Consider the following 24,352-nt stretch of genomic DNA (forward strand, 5'->3'; position numbering starts at 1 on the left):
CCTTCTTCAGAAAAATTTTTCTGAAGAAGGGTCTAGGCCCGAAACGTCAGCCTTCCTGCTCCTCTGATGCTGCTTGGCCTGCTGTGTTCATCCAGCTCTACACCTTGTTATCTCAGATTCTCCAGCATCTGCAGTTCCTACTTCCGGTGATAGTGAGAAGTTCGTTACCACCCTTGATCAGATGATGAATCAATACATAAGGTGGTGGGAGTCTGGAACTCACTGCTTGAAAGGTGGTTGAGTCAACTCTCAACCTTCAAGCAATATTTAAATATTTGGTTGCATTGCCATTGTCTCAAGACTGGTCCAAAGCTCTGTGTGTATAAATATTCTATGACCTTTTATGGTTTGAATGGTCTCCTCTGCTGTAAATGTCTAAACTTCTGATTTTTTTTTCAAAAGCCATGAAGTGGGGTTTGAAATAGTCTTATGACTGGCTAGAAGCTACCACAGAGCCAATTGCTGGATAGGCTTCATCTAATGAGTGTTAATAATCTAAATCCAATTTCTAACAAAATATGTTGCTGGAATTTGATTAATCGTCTCATGTCTTGTTTACTCATTTTTTGTCTTGACCTATGCATTCTACGAGTATTCCCACAACTGAAATGAGATACTAGTCTGTAGTTTAGCACACATCTAAGGAAGACAATAACACATACAGAAGAATAATGGGTTCTGTGGGATGGGAGGAAGTGAGTATACCTGGAAATGGTGAGTTACTGGACCCTAATAGCATACGTTAAGAGTTACTGAAAATGAGGTAATAGGCTGTTGCAACAATTTTTCAATTGGAAAGCAAATTAAATGGGGTACTGGGTCGACTTATCAATAAGAGACAAAAAGATAAAAGTCAAATGATTGCTGAAGGAAAGATCAAATGATGCAGAATGGTGTAGATGCATGGAAGCTGATGGAATGAAGTGCACTTTCCTGAAAGTGGCTGATGTAGTTAAAGCCAACAGCTTTTTAAACAAAATTACCATAGAAATACAAGGCTTTTAAAATAAAAAAAGTTGATGGATTACTGCACTATATTAGACCACAGTTAAAATGGTATGTAGTTTGACATCTATCGTACAAGTAATGTTAAATCAGGGAGATTCGACAACACATTCACTGGGATGATTCGAAGTATGGGAACTATAATTGAGAGGGACTTGATAGTCTCACGTCTATGAAGATTGAACAAAGATTAAGATGAAGAAATGTTCTGGATAGTAGGAAACAGTTCTTCTGTTTGAAGATGCACTGGAGTTTTTATGTAGGTGTTTGAAGCATGGAATAGTTGGTACAGGATGTTGTTGTGACCGTTGCATCTTTCAAGAGAATATTGGATAAATATTCATGTAGATGAAGATGTAAGACTATGAAATGAATAGATTAGGACAGTGAGTGGAATTTTACAATCTGGAGGTGTCTGCTTTGTTAGAACAGTGGTTTTAATTGCTACTTCCAGTAATCTAAAACTACTTTCTTTTTTGTAAGTTGCTTTGTGATATATATGAAGTAAAGCACATTGAATAGTCTCAATGCCTGTTAAACTTCCTTGATTTTATTATTGACCATGATGTTTAAGTTTACATTGATTAGATTTCTGACCAAGTTATAACAGCAGTAACAGATCTTCCTGCTGTATTCTCCCTGAGGCATTGCGATCACTTTCAAATTATACACGTAACACAGGTTCAAGAACAGTTTCCTCTCCACTTATTAGACTTCTGAATGAACCTGTCAAATTTTAATGTTGATCTCACTCTTCTTGCTCTTTCTTTGCAACCATAATATTATATTCATTGCTCTGTTTTGTTACTGTATTGTATGATCTGCCTGTACTGCACGCTAAAGAAAACCTTTCACTGTACCGGGTACATGTGACAACATTAAATCAAATCAAAAAATGGGGTCACAGAGGGGGAGAAAGGTTTGGGAAGGACTTGAGTAAAATGTGTTGCAATTTCAATTAAGCATCTTTTTAAGAAAAAGAAACTTGTTTTGTGGAGGTCTGTCAATGTAGCTGCTACTGCTACCAAACTGAAGTCCTCAGTCCAAAGCATATTCCTGGATCCCTCGGAGTTTTGTATGATATTCAACAATGACGTATTGATTCATCACCTGATCAAGAGTGGTAATGGTAATCGGTAGGAAGTTCCTTAGTTCATGTGGGGTCTTGAGACAATCCTGATGAATATCAGGGCAATTTCTCATTTCCCAACGCAAGATTGTTATCACTATGCCACCTGCCCTTTTAGGACACGTACTCAGCGATCAATGTTTCCTGTAACAGTTTTTTCACTGCATGGATCTCAGATCAGTATGTGTCAACGTGTAAATAAAATACATCAGTGCACTAATTGACATGCGTGGAATCTCCCAGGGTCTGCATAGTATATGCTGCTGAGTTGACCGTGCTAAACGTGTCAGTGGAGGAGCCTGGAATATTGGCTCGTTTATATGTAATTGTTTGGAATAAAATTGTCATTGCATTAAAGTTTGTTCCTATTTTGTCTCCTGGTGTTAGCATGAGGTTGCCAGACAATGAGAACTGCAATCTGTGTTTCCATAACACAAACTCGTGTTACTCTGTAATTAAAACAAAACTGTGGATGCTGGAAATCTGAAACCAAGACAAAGTGCCGGAGATATTCAGCAGGTCTGACAGCATCTTTAGAGGGAGAAGCAAAGTTAACTTTCAGTGCGATGACCCTGTCATCAAAACAGATGACGTTGGACTTGAAACATTTAACTCTGGTTTTGTCTTTACAGATGCTGCCAGACTTGCTGAGTTTTTCCAGCACTGTTTTTGTTTTATGTTCTGTAAAAGCTCTTTTTAGTAACACTCAACTGAAGTCACCTAGTCATTTGTAGATGTAAATGATCAAGCTATTTATGTGGAATCTGCAGTTGTTAATTTTGTTCTATTAATTCAAACAAATTAGAAAAATGAAATCCATTCCTGCACTTAATTGTGAACATAAGTTTGCTAAAACTGTCTTGCAATAAATGTAAACTAGCAGGATTTCACACTCTCTTGGATCTGTGAACATGAGGTTCAAATTACTTTGCAGTTTTAAATTTGAAACCTGTTTTATGATATTTAGCAGTATTCTTATAGTTTCGCCCCTCAGTGTGCCAAACGAACCTGTTTGGATTTTTAGTCATACGCACTGTTTTTCAGCTGTTGGTCTGTGAGAGCATGTTGCTTTTGACTCTGCCATTGGTCATTTATATGCCTATAAATGTCATAATGTTCAGCCATTCTTGTTTCCTCTTAGTAGATTCATGGAAAAACTGGTAACACGATTGACAAGTGAATGTGTGTTGCTCGTTCTTGACTCTTTGAAAGGACCATTGCCTTTTTTAAAACATGCTTTCAGCCAAGAGATAACTCTTCCCCTTTATTTAAAATCAGCTTGGTGAAATAGGAGAAATTAATACTTCCAGAAAGATAAATGATCCTTGTAGCAGCTTAACAAAAATAAACAATTTCCTGTTTCCTAACTGTATAATGTGGAAATCTTCTTTGGAAATATTTAAAAATCTCCTCACTTTTTTAAAAAAATTTTTTTTGTGATGTGGGCATCACTGACTTGGCTAATATTTATCGCTAGTCCTTAATTTCCCATGAGAAATTGATGATGAGCTGCCTTTTCGAATGGCTTGACTTTGTGTAGCAATTTTAATACAACTGACTTGGCTTGTTAGGCCATTCCGGAGGGCGGCTATAAGCAAACCACATTACTTTGGTCTGGACATGGAGTAATCTTAGAGTCTTAGAATCCCTACAGTGTGGAAACAGGCCCTTCAGCCCAACACGTCCACACCGACCCTCAGCATCCCACCCAGACCCCTCTGCCTCTATAACCCAACATAATCTGCACATCCTTGAACATTATATGGGCAATTTAGCATAGCCAATTCACCCTAACCTGCATACCTTTGGATTGTGGGAGGCAGTCGGAGCACCCAGAGGAAACCCGTGCAGACATGAGGAGAATGTGCAAACTCCACACAGCTGCTTGAGGGTGGAATCGCACCCAGGCCCCTGGCACTGTGAGGCAGCAGTGCTAACCACTGAGCCACCAAACGCAAATTCCCCTGAGTGGGCACAAACCACCAACCTTTTGATTAACAGCTGAATGTACTAACCGATTTGCATGTAGGTCACACGACAGTTTCATTCCCTAAAATACATTTATCAATGAGATGGATTTTTATTTTATCAGATTCAAGAATGGTTTTATTGTCAACATTTGACTTCTATTTCAAGATTTTGAAAAATGAAATTCCACTATTTGTCATGGTCAGATTCAAACCAAGGTCACCAGAACATTACCTAGGTCCCTGTCTTACCAGTTCCATGACAATAACACTTTTCCAACAACTCTCCTCAAGTTGCAGTTTGTTGGGAAATTACTGATACAGGTGGCTTCAACTTTTGATAGCCTGAGTTACTTGGAGTTGCTAAGAGAAAATATAGTATCAATGCAGATACATTGCTCTTAAACTAAGTGAACTGAGCAAATTAAGATGTAAAATTATCTTTCATGATTTATCATCTGCATTTAAGCAAAGAATGCACTTTTGGGCTACTCACTTGTTCAACAGTATCCAAATATAAATAACCACTTACAGCTGATTCAAACCACTTCCTGTTGCCTTAATTACTCTATACCTAATCCAAGTATTTTATAATTGGGTTTGAAATATTGTCCAGGCACCCTTCACTGTATGTATACTGTGTGCCTTAACTAACAAGATTACAAAGCTCACCATCTAAAACAGTTGAAATTCTCACTTCACAGTTTCATGAAGTTGATAGTGATGACCCTATAAAGTACACATGAATGATATTTTGCTTATGGCATCATATAATCAGGACCATAGCAACTTGAACGAAGGTAAATGGAGGCTAAAGGGATTATTCTAATTCCCCACATTCTTCTAGACTGGCTGAACATTTCCAGCATTCTGTTTGTTTCAAACTTCCAGTATCTGCAGTATTGAATTATTTTAATCCTGGTCTGTTTTAGTTCCAAAGAAATTCCACATACCAGCCCAGTGGTGTAATTTTGTTCTGTTCATATCCCATTTAACAAGTTAGTTAATGCTTTTGCTGGCAACTATCCTAACAACAAATAATATTGCATAGGGAGCTCAAATTGAAGAACTACTATGCTGCAGAGGTGTCATCAAATATAAAAGTTGCAGTAAACAAAAAACAAAGATCTGCAGATGCTGGAAATCAAAAACAAATTACTGAAACTCAGCAATTAGCAGAATTCCCTCCTGAAGAAGGGTCACCAGACTTGAAACGTTAACTCTGATTTCTATCTACAGATGCTGCCAGACCTGACCTTTTCCTGCAATTTCTTTGCATTTTTGTGAAAGTTGCATTCATGGCTAAAAGCTTGATTTTAAAAAGTGAGTCTTGAATGGCAGTGGAGGTTTGAATGTGCAGGAATGCTGGCACAGCAGAAGCTAAGAAATTAAGTTTCCTGAAGGTGAAGTCTGAGGATATAGAATTTGTAGCAAGGAAACGAAGATCTGGATTTTGATCTCCCCCTTACCATCCCTTGCTCTGCATGCATGCACATGGTAGTGGACAGTTTGAAACAGTAAGATGAAGAACTGCTGATGTTGGAGATCTGAAACACAAAGTGGGTAACCTTAGCAAGTCTGGCAGCATTTAGGCTATTTTAGCTGTTTTTAGGTTACAACATATAATCAAATGACATCAATATTTGCCTCCCTGGGAAAACGTATATCATCACTTTTAAACAGTTCAGTAAGGAATAAGTTGAGAAATTGCCTATATTGATAAGTAAAACTGAGAATTTAGGTTATAGGCATGAATTATTTATTTTTGTGAATGAGCATAGCTTTAGTTGAATGTAATAAATATTCTTGCAGGGGATTTTTCAAATAACTAATGTAGTGAATGAAAATTTTCAAAAGAAATTCTGCTAACTTTGTAGAATAAAATGAAAGTTTTCTCCATTTGTTTAAATTATTTGTCATTCACTTGACAGGTTCTGTGATTTTGAACGATTTCAGGATCAACAAGTGAAACAAACAATCAAGACTCCGAACACGGACTATGTTCTGATGCTTTTTTTCCACATGGCCTCAATTTTGTTTGTGCTGGAAGAAAGTGGACTACTGTATCTACTATAGTGCATCCAGAAACAACAGGAGGTGATTCCCTGATTTATGTATTTCAATTTGTATCTAGTTCTATCTATTGCGTAATATTGTATAGCAATAGATGTAATGAAATAGATCAGCCAGGTAAAACATCACGCAGGTCCCAGGAAGAAATGAAAGTAAAAATCCTGAGTTTCTCGTGGTTGTCAAAAACTAAAATTGCAGAATGATTACTGTGAACAGAAGAGGAAGAAAACGTCAGTTTCTGCAATTAATTTTTACATGTTTTTTCTTCTCTCTTGTCCTCCTTTATTGGGAGCAACTGGATGCAAATGTCATTAGTCATGTGAAATCTTATTCATACAGATATCTCATCAATAGATACAGTTTTTTGAATGATAGCCTGACTTTGAACAAGGAGATAGCAGTTAGCCTTCATAGCTACCAGAACTTGATAACCCATGCAAACAAATGCCAAAATCAAGATGTGTTGCTTCTTTTGTTTGTGAAGACATCTCCTGAAAACCGTCCTCGGCGGGATGCTATCCGTGAGACATGGGGCAATGAACACTATATATATTCGGAGTTCAAAGCCACTATAAAAGTGATATTTGTTTTGGGTGTATATAAAGATCCCTCCCAGCGCAATGTTATACAGAGTAGATTACTGGTGGAAGATTTACAACATGCAGACCTTATCCAGCAGGATTTTTATGATGACTTTTACAATCTTACATTGAAACTAATCTTCCAGTTCAAGTGGGCAAATAATTTCTGCAAAAATGCTAAATTTGTCATGTCTTCTGACGATGATGTTTTTGTACACACTCCAAATTTAGTAAAATACCTCTTACAGCTGGATAAAGGGATAAGTAATTTCTGGATTGGTCGAGTACACAAAGGTGCACCCCCTGTAAGGAACAAAAAAAGCAAATACTATGTTTCCTATGAAATGTACCAGTGGCCTGCTTATCCTGACTATACTGCAGGTGCTGCATATGTTGTGTCCCAGGATGTGGCAGCAAAAGTTTATGAGGCCTTAATGACCCTAAACAGCAGTCTTTACATTGATGATGTTTTTATGGGTATATGTGCCAAAAAAATGGGAGTAGAACCACAACAACATATGTATTTTGCTGGTGAAGGAAAAGCCCCTTACCATCCTTGTATTTATAATCAAATGATGACTTCTCATGACCATGTGAAAGATATCCGTCATTTGTGGCAAGAGGCGACAGATTCAAAAGTGACTTCTCTCACCTCTGGATTTTGGGGGGAGCTTTACTGTCGGCTGGTCAAAATGTTTCTTCTCTGCAAACCATACTATGTAGATACATATCCTTGCAGTGCTGCATTTTCCTAATGCAGTAACTACATGAAAATTGCACTGATCTTTCCTTTTTACTTGTATGGGAAACTGGCTGTAAATAAACCTCAGAAGGAACGATTTTAATTTTAGACCAAGTTGACCAGTAACTACACTTGCCAGTGTTTTTTGTCTATCCATAACTTTGGAAAAACAAATCAAGTGTAAGGCACGGAGTATCAACAGGTTTTACAAACTGGCAAAGCCCCAGATTTGTGCTGAATGTGTGCTACCAGTGGCTGCTAGTATACTTTCCCAGGAACAGTTTAAATCTAGTTGTGGGGAAAATGGTGAGCAGTGAACAAATCTAGGGACGTTTAAAATTATTATCTAAACATCCCTAATTTATTCTGCTATGAAGCATTTCACCACCTAGCATGTAAATTTGAAGTTATCAGTAAAAAATATTGTGTACAATGCAATTTGATCAGAATAAAGCTAGGCTTAAGTTACATTTGAGGTTAATAATTTGAGCAGTAACTTTGCATATGAAAGAAATATCTGACAAATATCTGACAAATATCAAAACTATTTTTCATGCATGACTACAAAGTATCACTTTGGATGGAAAAGTTTACATGGTTGATACTATACCACATTAATTCAGTTGCTAGTTATCAATCGTTATTAATTTTTCATTTCCTCCCAAAAATCAGTCAATTTATCTGTGAAATGTACAGTCTCAATTGTTCAACATGATATTATGACCTATGTACATGACTGAAACTTTATTTAATATTGAAGAGAAATCTATTTTGAAACAAGTTACATGCACAAACCAATCTAAGTCATTGAGGAATACTGGTGATAAGTTCTGGATGTTGTACATAATCCTTACTTTGACATACATGTGCAGTAAAACTGTGTAGCCAATATTTCACTGTTTGCAAATTAAGCCAATGGTTTGATTGGAAAGACCAAATTTGGAAATGTTTTGATTTCTGTCTTTAATATAAAGTTAAGTCTTTGCTTTTCCACATTTTCATGAAGGGCTAGTTATTCCACACCGATTGTTGTTGGCCCTAAATTACAATTTATCACAAGAGTTGCAATTTCAAGTGCAGTATGCTTTTGTGCCTTGAATGTGAATGTTTGCATATTGCAATTTATCATTACTTAAACTTGGAGTGTGGAAACTGTTGAAAATCCAATTTGAATTACAAAACATTACTCATTAGCTTACAGAATGTTGTGATTTGTTAATATCACAATATTGATATTTTACATCATGGGAAAAACTTCAACTTTTGATGTACACACTTTCTATTTATGTATGCATGCCTCACATTGTTTGAAGTTTGTCAAGTAGCAACCTAATTAGATGAATACCTCTAGTACATACTACAGATAAACATGATTCAAGTCAACTGTGGTGACAGAACGTAATTAACACACTCCCTCAAATGTTTTTACATAACACCATTTTGAATAATCGGAGCTTCTGAAAATCTAACGTCCTAATACTCCACTCATTTACTTATCAAATTCCTGAATAACTACTAAGCTTGTTTTATATCTTGGGATATTTGGCAAATACATACCGAATTGGCAAAATGTGTAAATTTCTATTATGGAGATAGTCCTTGTGTAAAGCTTTTTGTTTTGAAACAAATCCTCTAATGGTTATTGGCATAACCATTATTTGAATATGAAGTTTAGTGCAATGGAGGAAAGTGATGATGTCTTGAGAAATGGAGGCTTCATGGCAATGTAAACCCTGGTCCTCCGTACACTTCAAACTATGTCTGACAGCACAGCACAGTTTTAAAGTTGGATTTTAGTCTTCAGGGACTGTTAACCAATAGAAATCAATGGTTTTTGTACTTTCCACCCTGCAGCAATCACAGCTTTTAATTCTGTCCAAGTATCTTCCTTTGCCATCTCTTTAGCAAATGTTGCTTTTTTTCTTTTTGATTGCACAGTGCTTCCTAATTCCCCTGCACTTAATGAGCTATAAAACTGAAGCTGCTTCTATCTTGGTATCTTTTGAAAGTTTGAAGTGAACCAAACCAATGAGAGCCTCCAAGATGTTTCAATTTCACCATTATCAATTGTTATCACTGGTTGTTTTTGGAATCTGGTAGATATTTCTGGTAAACTAAATTCTGCCAGAACTATGGATTTTCCAACAAGCCAATGGGGTATGATGGAATTTTGATAAGTAAATTGTCAGGTGCTGAACCATTCTTTTCAATCTTTTTTTTAAGATTACTAGGTGCTTATGTAATAGTCCCTTAAGTTTGGTCTCTACTAATTATGCAACTGTTAACCCTGCCTGTGCTTCACCCTTGACTCATTACACTAGAATTTGTTTTTATAAAGTCAGTTCATATGCATTCTGTTATTGTGATCTGTTTTGATTCCAGGAGACAAGGTATTGGTGTTCATTGTGCTGAATTTGTCTTCCTACCCCAGATTTTTACACCTGTAGGCAGGGGAGAACAGGTTCCACATGTCTCTTGTGAATGAAGGCAAAATTTAGCTGTGTGGTCACTTGGAACTGTTCCCCAGATTCAAAACAACACAATAAAACATTTGATTAATTGAAATTAGTTAAATTGCCATACATTTCACTTGCAGATGAATTCTGCAGTGTCTGGAGATTAGAAAAGTGAAGATTAGTAACATCATACAGATTCAGAGCATTTGGTAACGGGGATCCAATGCAGTTACAATGGGTGGGAGTGGGGTGGTACGAAGAGAGAACCAGTAACCAAAAGTATACCAGTTTGTGTAGAACTAGAGCCTTGTTTGAACTGACATTGGTGTTAGTGCTGAAATATGCAAACTATAGTAAATTGGATAATTGTTAGTGAGATGAAAAACACTAGTTCTGGGCATTATTGTGAATGTGAAGATTGCTTGAAACATAAAGGAGTAAAGGATAAATTACATCTACTGTTTCACACTTAAACTAAAATCTGTTTTTGCTTGACTATACCACTAAAGTTCTTATTCACTTCAAAACAGTAAACATTACTCTGCAATTTTGTAGGTTTCAGACCCATTCTGGTTTTGATCCATTATGTGCAGTGTATAGTTACAGAATAGTGATTAACTTGATGTGTTTTCAAATAACAGTGATCACATTTGTGGTAACTGCCTTTTTCTCCTTTTGTCAAATTGTGATGTATTAAATGCAGATGTACAGGAGTTTTAAAGAAATGTAACTATTTTAAGATTAAGGCTTTATTTTTTACAATTGGAGTTTTTAAAAATTGAATTCCTACTTCACACATCTTAAGGACTAGCTAGTGCAAGAAATTAATTATTGCCTCTTTTCATTTTTGGGCTTACTTTACCAAGTTATTGCTAGACTGGCTCCAAAGTTGAGTTTCTTTACAAATTTCTATTTTCAGTGAACATTAAATTAAGTGGCGTGAAATGTGGCAAAAACACACTGGTAAGTGAGTGGTGCACTTTTTTTTAAGTTAGACTATTTAGAGGGAGTTTTGAACTATGCATCTGGACAATGATTTGTTATATCTGTAAATGAGTGCCTAATGCTGCCAGAGGTGGAAAATCTTTAATTCTTCAAGCTGGTATTCTTTGTCCTTTTTAAAATAAATTTTGTAAATGGGTTTCAAATAAATTGATTCTATATTTCAGAAGCAACGATTGTATTAATTTGGTAAACATAATGGGAAAATAAGTGATTGATCACTGGTAAGGTCTAGCCCACGTTTGACAAGATAGTAGTTTTTCTCCAAGTTCATGGCAAGTAGAGGAACTTGAGGCAGATTGGAACTTTTCTCCCATATTGTAGTATGTGGACATTTGTTTCAGATTGTGTGCGATAGGATAGTTGGGGACAGGAGACCTTGTGAAATGTTTATTTTCTGGCTTTAAAGAAAAAGGCCCATGGATAATTTAAAATGGGAAGCTCTCAACCAAAAGTTTATTAAAATTCAGATTATTTGTATGTAGTTTTGAGATGGTAAACACAAGTAAGTCGAGGACAAGAACCATGAAAAATTAAGTGACAATGTGAGCACTTCCTGAAATACACCAGTTCAGTTTCAAAAAAGAACAACAAACTATTGATCCTATTCTCCATTTGAAGCTTAAATTTTATTACTTTTTTAAAAATTTAATGCCTGTCCATAATACCTTTTCAGGGAATGTAATTAAAGGATTATGGCTCTTCTAACTATTTACCTACTAACTTGGGAGGGATGAAGGGCTGCATCAGACAATGGGAGAATTTATTGCACCGTTTTCATTTGTGACCTACCTCGCATAAGCTGTTTCTGGGATAGCTCTGGCTATTTAGCTTAACAAAGTGAACAGATTTTTTTTTAAGACGAAGCAGTTTTTGCAGTAGTGCTGAAGTAGTTTGAAATGCAATGGCACTACTTAAAGGTTTGTCTGTTGTTTGAAACAAGCTATAATCGATTTAGATTTTTTACTCCACTGTTAAACTACCTAGAGGTGTTTGTTTTTAAAGAGTGGTGTTATAAAATTTGTTTCAAGCTTCATGCTAGTTTTGCACCTATATTTTCTAGTTTGCTAGAAAATGTATATTTTTGTATGTTGATATTTTCAAAAGTGTTATGGAAATTTTGTCTGAGAAAAATAGTTGTACAAAATAAACTTTGTCTTTCTCAATCTTGACTTCAGTTTGAAACAAAACATTATTCTAGTCCTGGTTTCTTCCTAGGTCAATTTAGTGGACAATGAATGAACATTATTGCTAAAAACATTTTTTACAAGGGAAGGAGGATAAATGTTGAAATAGGAAAGACATGCTCAAAAATTAAAAGTATAGAAAAGTAGGATGGTGCAGAATTGATGGGTTTTGGGGAACAAGGCTGAGACAGCCAAAGGCTCTCCTCACTCAAAGCTAGCAAACAATGCACGGTTAAGTGTTAGATGAAAGGATATTGATGATGGAGGCTGGGGCAGGTTGACGTAAAGTGGGGTCATTGCACCCAGTATAATGGGGAAATAAGGCACACTAGTGTTGTGGATATTTGATTGTCATTGTTATACATGTCCAATTAAAAGTGGAAGTATGGATTTCCTATTGACTGCAGGGGGCAGGAAGAGTAGTTGTTGATAACCGTGACGGGACAGGTACAATTGAAACCAGGTGAGGACAGGCTGTGATAATGGACTACATGGGAAGAGGTTGGAGTGTTTGGTTATGTAATACAACATTTATTTAAGGTAGTTTCTTTTAACATAACAAAATGTTTGTAGGCACTTGCAGCATTACTGAATTGAGATATTGGGAGATCGGGATTGGAAGAAAATGAATGAGGTGGAGATGTTTAAGGGAATCCCTGAACTTGGGGCATTGGCATCTGAAGGCATAGCTGCCTGTAGGGAAGCAACTCAAATCTGAATGCATCAGGATATAATTGAGCGAGCTCAGACTGGGAGGGAATTGAAAAGAAAGGTGACATTTTAAAATCAAGGTATTTCTTGGTCAACAGCTGATGTGCCTTAGTGTACAGGGGTGATGAACTATCAAGACTTGGTGCTAGTTGGGTCTGGACACAAGAGGTTTGTATGAGTTCAAAATTACACAAGGTGGAAGATGGTAGGCCAGCCGAGAGAGCCATTATATACATACACAGGGTTTGGCTAAATCTCACTATTAGGTTTCTTTTCATTCAGCTTGTAGACTTGCACTGTAGTGAGAAAGACTGGCCTGGTCCTTCTCATCACCCACAATGCTGAGTGCATTGATACTGGCCACTTCTCTGGGATTGTGCCACCCCAGCTGAAGTAAAAATGGACAGCACAGCGTCTCCAGGGTAAGCTGAATCAGTGGAGTATTTGGAAGAAGGGGTGGTCTCTCCTTTCTTTAAAGTCCACTTTAATGAATGTATGGTAGGGATTTGTTTTTCTTTCCTCATTCACAGGATGAGGGGTGTTGCTGGCTAGGCAGCATTTATTGCCCAGAGAGCAGTTAAGAGCCAAGCACATTGCTTTGGGTTTGGAGACACAGGTCAGCCAGACCAGGTTAGCATAGCAGTTCCTTCCCTAAGGGACATTAGTGAACCATTAGTTTTTCCCGACAATTGACAATGGATTCATGGTCATCGTCAGATTCTTAATTCCAGATATTTATTTAAATTCAAATTCCACCGTCTGCCATGGCAGGATTTGAACCTAGCACCCCAGAACGTTATTTGGGTGTCTGGATAGACAGTCCAGTAATTATACCACTAGGCCACTGCCTCCCATTAACAGTTGTTTTGTTGGGAGTACTAGCAAATTACATGGCTGAACCAGTATTAAACTGTCCGAATTTCCTGAGTATGAATCTAGGGTAATTGCATGTGTACCCTAATTCTAACCCATAGGCTCAGGGTCAGACAAGTCCCAGGCAATGAAATCACCCAAAGGAAGTGTGAATTTGTACCTGGTATTAGGCTTCCATATACCTTCTAAGGATTTGTCTGGTCTCTGAAAAGCCAGACACTGGAGAATTGGGTGAATAAATAATCAAATTCAAGAATCTGTCAATGCTTTTTAAGGGCTTATGAGGGGCTAATGCATTGCATCACTTCTATGACTGAGGATGAGTTGGAGTTGACTGACAGATTTCTGCTTTGGGCAGAAAAGAAGCCAAAGAAATTTGAACACTAAAGTTTGGGAACCTTGGACAAGGTGATTTGTGGTTTGTTCAGAATCTAAGTTTAGGGAAGGATCGGTGACTGACTTGAGTCCCTGAACCGGAACCATCACCACCCTCCTCAGTTTGGCCGAGCTCGTCCTCACCCTTAACAATTTCCCTCTTAACTCCTTTCATTTTCTTCAGGTAAGAAAGTGGCCATGGGTACCTGCGTGGGCCCTAGTTATGCCTGTCTCTTGGTGGAGTACATGGAACATTCCTTGTTCCAGTCCTATTCCAGCCCCCACCCACCACTCTTTCTCCAACATATCAACAATATCATCAGTGAGGCTTTCCTCTCTCATCTGGAATCGGAGAAGTTCATCGTTTTTTGCCTCCAATTTCCACCCTGCCCTCATTTTCACCTGGTCTACGTCTGACTCCTCCCTTCCCTTCCTCAACATTTCTGTTTCCATTTCTGGGGATAGACTGGCCACTATTATCCACTATAAACCCACTGACTCCCATGGCTACCTGGACTATACATCCTCACCCTGCTTCCTGTAAAGACTCCATCCCTCTGTCAGTTCCCCCCCCCTTATGTTCAGATGAGGCCAACTTTGACAAGGGAGACTCCAAAATGTCCATCTTCCTCAACCAAAGATTCCCCAGAACTGTTGTCGACGCGGCCCCCAACCAGCTCCAACCCATCTCCCGCAATTCCACCCTCACCCCTTCTCTTCCCTCCTGCAACAGCAATAGGATTCCCCCTGTTCTTACCTACCATCCCACCAGCATCCACTTCCAAAAGACCATCCGATGCCATTTCCACCACCTCCAGCATGATGCCATCACAAGAGACACATTACCCTCCGCTCCCTTGTCCGTCTTACGTAGGAACTGCTCCCTCCTGGACACCCTGGTCCACATGGCACTTTCCCCTGCAACTGGTGAAAGTGCAACATCTGCCCACTTACCTCCTCCCTCCCAGTATTCAACAGCCCAAACATATCTTTCAGGTGAAGCAACACTTCACCTGTACTTGCCAGAATTTAGTCTGCTGCATTCCCTGCTCACAATGTGGCCTTCTGTACCTTGGGGAAATGAAGCATAGATTGGGTGACTGCTTTGCAGAACATCTATGTTCTGCTCACAAAAAAGACCCTGAACTACCTGTTGCCCACCACTTTAGTGCACCACCCTGTTCCCTGGCCAACAGATGTCTCTGAATTGCTGCAGTGTTCCAGCAAAGCTCAATGCAAGCTGGAAGAAACAACACCTCATTTCCCACTTGGGGACCCTGTAGCCCTCCGGACTCAATATCGAGTTCCATAACTTTCCCATGTCCCAGTCCCCTACCAACACCCCCCCCCCCCCCCACCAAAACCCTTCCCCGGCCTCGTTATCAGTCTGCCATTACATACCACCTGTTGTTAGTCACTAATAGTCCCCATTAGCAACTATTCATCGTCCCAGCCTGATTGTTATCAACTCTATCTGTCCAACTGCTCTTCTCCCTCTATCTAGACTCTATCCTATCGTTTACTCCCTACCCCTTCCCCATCCCTATTCTCTGCATATAAATTGACATTTTCCCTGGACCCAAAATGTAAACTGATTTTTTTTCCTTCAGATGCTGCCAGACCTGCTGAGCTTTTCCAGTAACTTTGTTTTTGTTCTTGAGTTCCTGGGCCAATAATTTTTAACTTCTTTCACTATAAAATTTAAGTTACATCTGTAATTAGGGACAGAAGGATTTGGGTGTCCTTTATTTAAAGTCATAGAGATATACCCTTCAGTCCAACTTGACCAGATTCTTAAACTGATCTAGTCCCACTTGCCAGCATTTGGCCCATATCCCTGTAAAACCCTTCCTAGTTAATACATAACCAAATCCTTTTTAAATGTTCCAGCTGCAGCCCCCACCACTGGCAGCTCATTTTGGACTTGCCTACCCTGGGGTAAAAGACCATGACTATTCACACTACAATGCCCCTCATGATTTTGTAACCTCTATAAGGTCACTCGTCAGCCTCCAATGCCCCAGGGAAAATAGCCCCCCTATTCAGCCTTTCCCAATAACTCAAACCCTCCAGTCCTGACAACATCCTTGTAAATCTTTTCTGAACTCTTTCAAATTTCGCAACATCCTTCCTATAGCAGGGTGACAAGAATTAAACGGAGTATTCCAAAAGTGGCGTAAACAATGTCCTGTACAGCTGCAACATGGTCTTCCCGCTCCTATATTCAATGCACTGATTGATTTAAAGGCAAGCGTACCAAATGCTGCCTTCGATATCCTATCTACCTGTGCCTCCACCTTCAAGGAACTACGAACAGTCACCCGAAGCTCTCTTTGCTTGGCAATACTCCCAGGACCTTTACCATTGAGTGGTTTTGTCCTGACTTAATTTGCCCTACCAAAATACAGCACCCCTCATTTGTCTAAATTAAACCTCAGCCCATCTGATCAAGGTCCTGTTGTACTCAGTGACCTTCTTCATTGTCCACTGCAAATTTACTAACCATACCTCCTATTCACCTCCAAATCATTTATATCTATGACAAAAAGCAGTGGACCCAGCACCAATCCCTGTGGCACACCACCAGTCACAGGCCTCCAATCTGAAAAGCAACCCTCCACCACCGCCCTCTGTCTCCTACCTTCGAGTCAATTTTGTATCCAAATGGCTAGCTCTCCCTGTATTCTGTGTGGTCTATCATGCAGAACTTTTTGAATGCCTTGCTGAAATCCATATGGACAATGTCCACTGCTCTGCCTTAATCTTCTTCCAGAAGGCATTTTCAAAATGGCAGTTGTACAATAACATGGGATTTGTTGTCTCCTATAGCATTCCATTATTTTTCACCCTTCACCTAAGGTTGAAGTTCTACAAGTAGGCTTGATTTCAATTCATCTGTTAACTGGGTCTTCCGGGTTCTTTTTAACAGAAGGTTGAATGTTTTGATTGCTGGTACTTTCCAGTTGTGTATGTGCACTGTGGGGACTGTGTGCCCAGGAGATCCTAGCTAATCTCTTCTGCCTCCCTCTCTTTCCCTGTTTTGTGCAGCTGGTAGGTAAGGAAACATTCACCTCAAGGCCATGAACCTGAACAGTAATTGAGAATCTAATTTTTGCATCAGTTGTGATGAAGAATCAAAGTCACTTGGGAATTATTTTCTCACCTGCCTACACCCAATCCCCATTTTCCCAGTGACCATTTCTTTCCTGATTTTCTATTCTACCAAGCCTCTTACTTCATAATTTCAAAGTCCTTATTCCTGTTGTCTTACCATCAGACTGCCTGGCTTCAGGGAGTTCTTTACCCAGGAGCAAAAACTGTTCGATCCCTGGGATACAGCTGGCAGAACATTCAATCTGGAGAATGGATTTAGTTATTGCCCGTCTGCATCTCGTGTGTATCTGAAATCTGTTTTAAAAGCTTTCCATAGTTCCTGATTTGAGAATACAGTGATTGAAAGACGTTGCTTATAACTTACAAGCTTGTAAGTTACTTGTGACTGTCAATAATGAGGGTCTTTTTAGTTTCACTATATACTGACTTATCCATTTTGCATTTTGGTTTAAAGCACTAATAACTAGTGCCATGTTCATTAGAACTTTATGATAATTATCGTCATGACATTTTAGCATCCTCCAACATAGCAAGTTCAAAGACAAGGTAGTTCAGTGTTACTTGTTCTAAAACTTAATGTTTACAAAAGATTAAGCACTCCATTAGATGTCCATGTACAAATATTAAGACAGGTTTTTGAGAATGCAAAGTATAATTTTGTATAGAGTACATTGGTAGTGATTCCCTACACAGATCTAATATCATGTGAATAGTTATCTTACCTCCTCCTTGTTGACAGGTTCTCTTCACTTTCAGTTGTTACTTGGACGTGACTGGATCCCCCCTGACTGGCTTCGTGCATCACTTCAATCTGAAAGGGACAGGGTTGGGAGTGAGAAGCCACGTAACCATGGAGGGCATTCTTTACAAAGGTCATTGTAGGTCTGACTGAATACAATAAATCAATTATTGTATGGCACTGAAGCAATTTCAATGATAAACAAAATGAAAGGAATACAAACGTGAACATATGCGTGAACACTCTAGCTACTGAAATCGCCCTCAATGTCCAAAATCTTAAGCAAGCATAAGAGGGTCTTTCCCAGAGATCTGAATAGCCTTCTGCCTGTTGAGTAATTTGCCTATATAACTCTCTAACTTCCTTCAGCTTGTTCCCCAGTGGCTCAAAATTGATTTAGGTGGTGATGTAAAACCATGGGTACAGTAATATTTCAGTATGTTGGCAAAAAGTCATCGTATTGTTTTACTGACTAGAGTAATTGTTAGAACATAGAACAGTACAGGCCCTTCGGCCCACGAGGTTGTGCCAAACTTTTACCCTAAACATAAGGTCAATCTAACCTCCACCCCTACCTTATACTATCATCCATATGCCTATCTAATAGCTGCTTAAATGCCCCTAATGAGGCCAACTCCACTACCCTCTCCGGCATTGCATTCCACGCCCCGATTACTCTCTGAGTAAAGAGCCTACCTCTCACGTCTCCTCTATATCTACCTCCACTCAAGGAAAAAGTCTCTGTCTGTCAATACCTCTAATCATTTTGTAGACTTCTATCAAGTCACCTCTCAGCCTTTGTCGTTCTAAAGAGAAAAGCCCTAGCTCTCTCGACCTTTCCTCGTAAGACCTTCCCTCCATTCCAGGCAACATCCTGGTCAATCTCCTCTGCACCTTTTTCCAACGCTTCCACGTCAGAACTGGACACTATATTCCAGATTTAGCCGAACCAGGCTTTTGTATAGCTGGAGCATAACGTCACGGCTCTTGAACTCAATCCCTCTGTTAGTGAAAGCTAACATACCATCTGCTGCCTTAACAACTCTTTCCACCTGGGTGGCAGCTTTCAGGGAACTGTGGACATGAACCTCAAGGTCCCTCTGCTCTTCCGCACTGCCAAGAATCTTTTCGTTAACCCTGTATTCTGCCTTCAAATTTGTCCTACCAAAATGAATCAACTCACACTTTTTAGGGTTAAACTCCATCTGCCACTTCTCAGCCCAGCTCTGCATCCTATCAATGTCCCTTTTAACCTAGAACAGCCCTCCGTAATATCCACAACTCAACCCACCTTCGTATTGTCCGCAAACTTACTAATCCATCCTTCCACCCCTTCGTCCAAATCATTTACAAAAATCACAAATAGAAGAGGACCCAGAACAGATCCTTGTGGCATACCACTTTTAACTGAGCACCATGCTGAATATTTTCCGTCCACTACCACCCTTTGTCTTCTAAGGGTCAGCCGATTCTGAATCCAATCTGCCACATTTCCCCCTATCCCATGCCTCCTTATCTTCTGCATGAGCCTACCATGGGGAACTTTATCAAACGCCTTACTTAAATCCACATATACCACATCCATTGCTCTACCTTCATCCACGTGTTTGGTCACCTCTTCAAAGAATTCAATAAGGTTTGTGAGGCATGATCTACCCCTCGCATATCCATGCTGACTATCTCGAATCAAACTGTGCCTATCCAAGTGATCATAAATCCTATCTCAGAACCCTTTCCAATAATTTGCCCACCGCTGACATAAGACTAACTGGCCTGTAATTTCCAGGGTTATCCCTATTCCCTTTTTTGAATAAGGGAATGATGTTTGCCTCTCTCCAATCTTCCGGCACTATACCTGTGGACAGTGAGGATGAAAAGATCATCACCAAAGGTCCTGCGATCTCTTCCCTCATTTCCTATAGAATCTTTATTTGTTGTAGCAAATAAATATCAAATTGCTGTTTCCTCTGAAAAGTGAAAATGATCTTTTAGAATCCCTACAGTGCAGAAAAAGGCGATTTGGAGTGAGTCTGCACCAAACAGCATCCCGTCCAGACTCAGCCTCCTACCCTATTCCTGTAACCCCAGGTTTACCATGGCCCATCCACTTAACCTGCACATCTTTGAACTGTGAAAACTGGAGCACCTGGTTAAAAAAAACCCTCACAGACGTGGGAAGAACATGCAAACTCCACAGTCAGTTACCCAAGGCTGGCATCGAACGCTGGTCACTAGCACCATGAGGCAGCAGTGGTAACCATTGAGCAACCATGCTGCCCTTGTATTCAAGTATTTCCATCTGTAACACTTACGCGTGAAATTGTTCATCACATCACCTTCTGCATGGTAATGTTTATACACACAAGAACATAACATTGGGGCTCAACTAATACAAATACTAATAAATATTTTCTTACCTTTAGGCTTCCTTTTGGTTTCTTCCCATTTCTTTTCTTTGCTAGTTCTGTATCTGTAAGTGGCTTCGAATTGCTTATGTTATCTAAACTTCTTCTACTGGATGCTGTAGAATAATAAACTAATTGTTGGTAAGATGGGAATAATATGCTCTATTACAAAAAATGTAACATAGTATCCTTGATAGCATACTTCAATTTAAATAAAAACATTAAGACCATTTAACTGGTCAGCTACATTCAATATAAATCCAATTATGGCAATGAACATATACCAGTACACTGTATTTGGTTGCACATTATTCTGCTGTAAAATATAAAACAATACAATTAGAACCCAACATTCCTCAAACATTCAAAGAAATCACCTACTACATTAACTGAATTCATACTTTTTTCTGAAAGATTTGTCATTAGCCTTTAGCTATTTAAATTACAGGGATCAGTGTGTATAATATCATGCAAAAGATGATAATTCATCTCACCATTTACCACAGTATTCCTATCATGCATTTCTAATAATCCTGAATTCCTGATATAGAAGGGCTCCTTTCTTAGTTTTTATTTGAAGTTAATTGACATTAGATGCTCCACTCCTGTGCTAATAATGGCCAAGATCTTGAAATTCTAGGACTGTGTGTGCATTTTTTTTTTGTACTGCTTTTTTTGTATAATCTAAATTTAGTTTGTAATTTGAATCAAACTGAAAGCTACAGTTCAAATTCCGTGGTTGTCAGCCTTAAGATTGGCTCCTTTTCCAAGGGTTTCAGTGAAAGAGTAGCTTGATTTAAGAACCAACTGAAAATGAGATAGGAATAGGGCATTTAGCCTGTCGAGCTTGTGCCACCATTTAATGTGATCATGGCCAATCTAATACTTTAGTGCCTTTTACCTGTACTATCCCCATACCATTTGTCATTGGCAATCAAATATCTATCAACTTCTACTTTTAAATATACTCAAAGCCTGAGCTTCCATAGCCCTCTAGGGTTTTGAATTTCAAAGATTCATCCCTCTCTGGGTTAAAACAAATTCTCCTTCCCTTGATCTTAAATAGTGCACTCATTTTAAAACTGTGTTTCCCTGGTTCTAGACATCCCAAACTTACCTGCACCTACACTCTATTCCTATAAGTATTTTGAAAAGGATCTTCAAATGACTCTGGTCTTTCAGGTTAGGAGCATATGTAAGAACTTAGTTTGACTGAAAATAGTATCTTGTAGAGCACTGGTTGTGTCTCTACCTCTGCAGCAGAAGGCCTGGGCTCAAGTCCCACCTGATATAGCAGTATGTCAAGCACATCTTAACATGTTGATCAAAAATTTCTACAAAGGAATATCAGATTTGAGCACTTCAGAGAGTGAAAGGGAGGAAGGGAAAGAAGTGTTTGGTTGTTTCTTGACTAACCTTTTCAGCCTTCAGGAATTGATTCATGCTCTGCTACAGGAGAAGCTAGTTAATTGCTAAGTATCTGGTAAGTGATTAAGGTTTATCATGTTCACAAGGATCAAGATAGTACATTTTGAATGAGAGGTGTCGTGACCAGAACTGCACGCAATATTCCAAATGTGGCTTAACTAGTAGTAGCTGTGGGTTAGAACTTGCAATCTAAGGAACTTTGGTGAGTAGTTAAATGCATCTTATAGACAGGGCACACTGCTGCTACTGTGTGTCAGTAGAGGAGAGTGTGAATGTGATGCCAATCAATTGGGCTGCTTTCTCCTGGATGGTGTCCAGCATTGTTGGAGGTGTAGTCATCCAGGCAAGTGGGTTATACTTCTGACGTCTGCCTTATAGATGATGGACAGGGTTTTGGAAGAGTTAGATAATGAATTAGTCTCTGCAGACTTCCTAGCCTCTGACCTGCTCTTGTAGCCACAGTATACATATGGCCAGTCCTGTTTAGTTTCTAATCAATGATAATCCCTAGACTATTGTTAGTGGGGTGGTTGCAAGTGGTAACGCCATTGAATGTCCAGAACGTAAAGAATATACTGCAAAGAAACAGAGTATACAGTACACTAATGTTTGTTTGGAGGACAAAGCAACCTGCTTGATCAGCACCACATCCACAAACACTGACTCACTGCCACTAACACTTCGTAGCAGCAGTATATATGATCTATAAGATGCACTGCAGCAACTTACCAAGGCTCTGTAGATAGCTTCCAAACCCATGGGCATGGGTAACAGATACAGGGAACAGCATCTGCAAGTTCTTCTTGAACCCACTTGGAAATATATCATGTTCTCTCACTGTTGCTAAGTCAGAATCCTGAACTCCTAACATTATTGTGGCGTACCTCCACCAAATGGTCTGCCTATCAACACTTTCAAGGGTACTTATCAATAAGCAATAAATGCTGGCTCAACCAGAAAAATCCACATACCCTGCATGAATAAAAAGAAAATGACCACTCTCCTATCCCTCAATCACTTGTGCTATCAAATAACTCTGACCTGGTCTTTTTCTAGAAGATGTGCATTTCCTTTCAATCTGTTGGCTTTCAAAGTTTATTAGTAAACCAAACTTAAATGGGACGAGGTGTATATCATATAACAATTCAAGTCTGCTCCCCTATTCATATGATCATGGTTGATATTCAGCCTCAAAACCATTTCTGATCTCTCCTCATGTTTCTTGTTTCCTAGAGTTGTGTTCATCTCAGCCTTAAATAATCAATAATGGAGCATCGACAATCCTCTACGAGAAGATTTCTAAGATTCATTATCCTTTAAGTGTAGAGATTCTTCGCCTGCTAATTCTAAATGATCAATCCGAGACTCTAGATTCCCTAGCTAGGGAAAACAGCCTCTATATGTCTATGCTGACTATCGAGATCATTTCTTATTCTTTTAATGCTATAGCAAGATGCTGGCTAACTGCCTGGGTGTTCTGCATATTCTTGTGAAAGGTGTTAGCTCAAAAAGTATTTCTCCTACTGTTTCCCTGGGCTGTGTGCAATTACTCAAACAATTAAATAACCTATTGGCAGAATATTACAACATTTACCCCAGACAGCACTTATGCATGAACGTACATGCACAAAAACATCTTGTGTCTGGTAAATTTGTGCCAACTGTTCTTTGCCCAACATAATAGTTAAACTAAACATCAACAAATTATTTACAATTCATTTTACAGCTCCTATCTGAAAGGAAAGTGGAATAGTGTCAACAATGTTATACTAAAGATGCAAAATAAACTTATTAGATTGATAAAGTAGATATTGGTTCCCGAGAGGCAAAAAAAAAGCATAGATAATGAGGAACTGCAAGATACTGGACAAATATTTTGAATGCACTGATTACAATTTTCCATACATTCTAGTCTATACTAGATGGAGTTTAGAAGGATGAGGGGGAATCTAGATCGTAGATGTGGAAACAGGCCCTTTTGGCTCAACAAGTCCACACCGAACCTCAAAGCATCCCACCTAGACCCACCCCAGTATAATCCACCTAATCTACACATCCCTGAAGACTATGGGCAATTTAGCATGGCTAATCCACCTAGCATGCACATCTTTGACTGTGGGAGGAAACCCACGCAGACACGGGGAAAATGTGCAAACTCCACACAGACGGTTACCCAAGGGTGGAATTGAACCTGGGTCACTAGCACTGAGAGGCAGCAGTGCTAACCACTGAGCCACCGTGCCACCCTAGGGATCTAATCGAAACTTACAGAATACTGAATGGCCTGGACAGAGTAGACGTTGGGAAGCTGTTCCATTGGTAGGAGAGACTAGGATCTGAGGGCACAGCCTTAGAGTAAAGGGAAGAGCTTTTAGAATGGAGATAAGGAGAAACTTCTTCAGCCAGGGAGTGGTGAATCTATGGAATTCACTGTCACAGAAGGCTGTGGAGGCCAGGTCATTGAGTATATTTAAGATGGAGATAGATAGGTTCTTGATTGTCAAGGGGATCAAGGGTGATGGGGAGAAAGCAGGAGAATAGGATTGAGAAACGTATCAGCCATGA

The 24,352-nt window shown here is 39.1% G+C and overlaps 2 protein-coding genes and 1 long non-coding RNA gene across 3 annotated transcripts in view; 2 read left to right on the top strand and 1 right to left on the bottom strand.

Annotated features, from left to right (window-relative positions):
* The window catches only part of LOC125484679, a 23,827-nt gene extending 5,433 nt beyond the window's left edge, over positions 1-18,394 (top strand). The window contains exons 2-3 of the long non-coding RNA XR_007263499.1: positions 6,033-6,198; positions 17,955-18,394. This is a non-coding gene — a long non-coding RNA (uncharacterized LOC125484679). The remainder of the gene's footprint in view (positions 1-6,032; positions 6,199-17,954) is intronic.
* The window catches only part of mcf2l2 (MCF.2 cell line derived transforming sequence-like 2), a 314,201-nt gene that overhangs the window by 129,450 nt on the left and 160,399 nt on the right, over positions 1-24,352 (bottom strand). The window contains exons 14-15 of the mRNA XM_048604308.1: positions 20,372-20,468; positions 17,938-18,026 (exon numbers count right to left, since the gene is read on the bottom strand). Of these exons, the coding sequence (XP_048460265.1) occupies positions 17,938-18,026; positions 20,372-20,468 (186 nt within the window). The remainder of the gene's footprint in view (positions 1-17,937; positions 18,027-20,371; positions 20,469-24,352) is intronic.
* On the top strand, positions 6,252-7,625 carry b3gnt5a (UDP-GlcNAc:betaGal beta-1,3-N-acetylglucosaminyltransferase 5a). The gene has a single exon (XM_020515541.2). The coding sequence runs from the start codon at positions 6,374-6,376 to the stop codon at positions 7,508-7,510; it is 1,137 nt and encodes a 378-aa protein (XP_020371130.1). The 5' UTR covers positions 6,252-6,373; the 3' UTR covers positions 7,511-7,625.

The sequence above is a fragment of the Rhincodon typus genome, chromosome 13 (assembly GCF_021869965.1).
Source record: "Rhincodon typus isolate 14 chromosome 13, sRhiTyp1.1, whole genome shotgun sequence".
Classification (NCBI taxonomy): Eukaryota; Metazoa; Chordata; class Chondrichthyes; order Orectolobiformes; family Rhincodontidae; genus Rhincodon; species Rhincodon typus.

What these genes read in the sequence shown, in the direction of transcription:
- b3gnt5a (XM_020515541.2), top strand. Translation starts at nt 6,374, where the DNA reads ATGATTACTGTGAACAGAAGAGGAAGAAAACGTCAGTTTCTGCAATTA.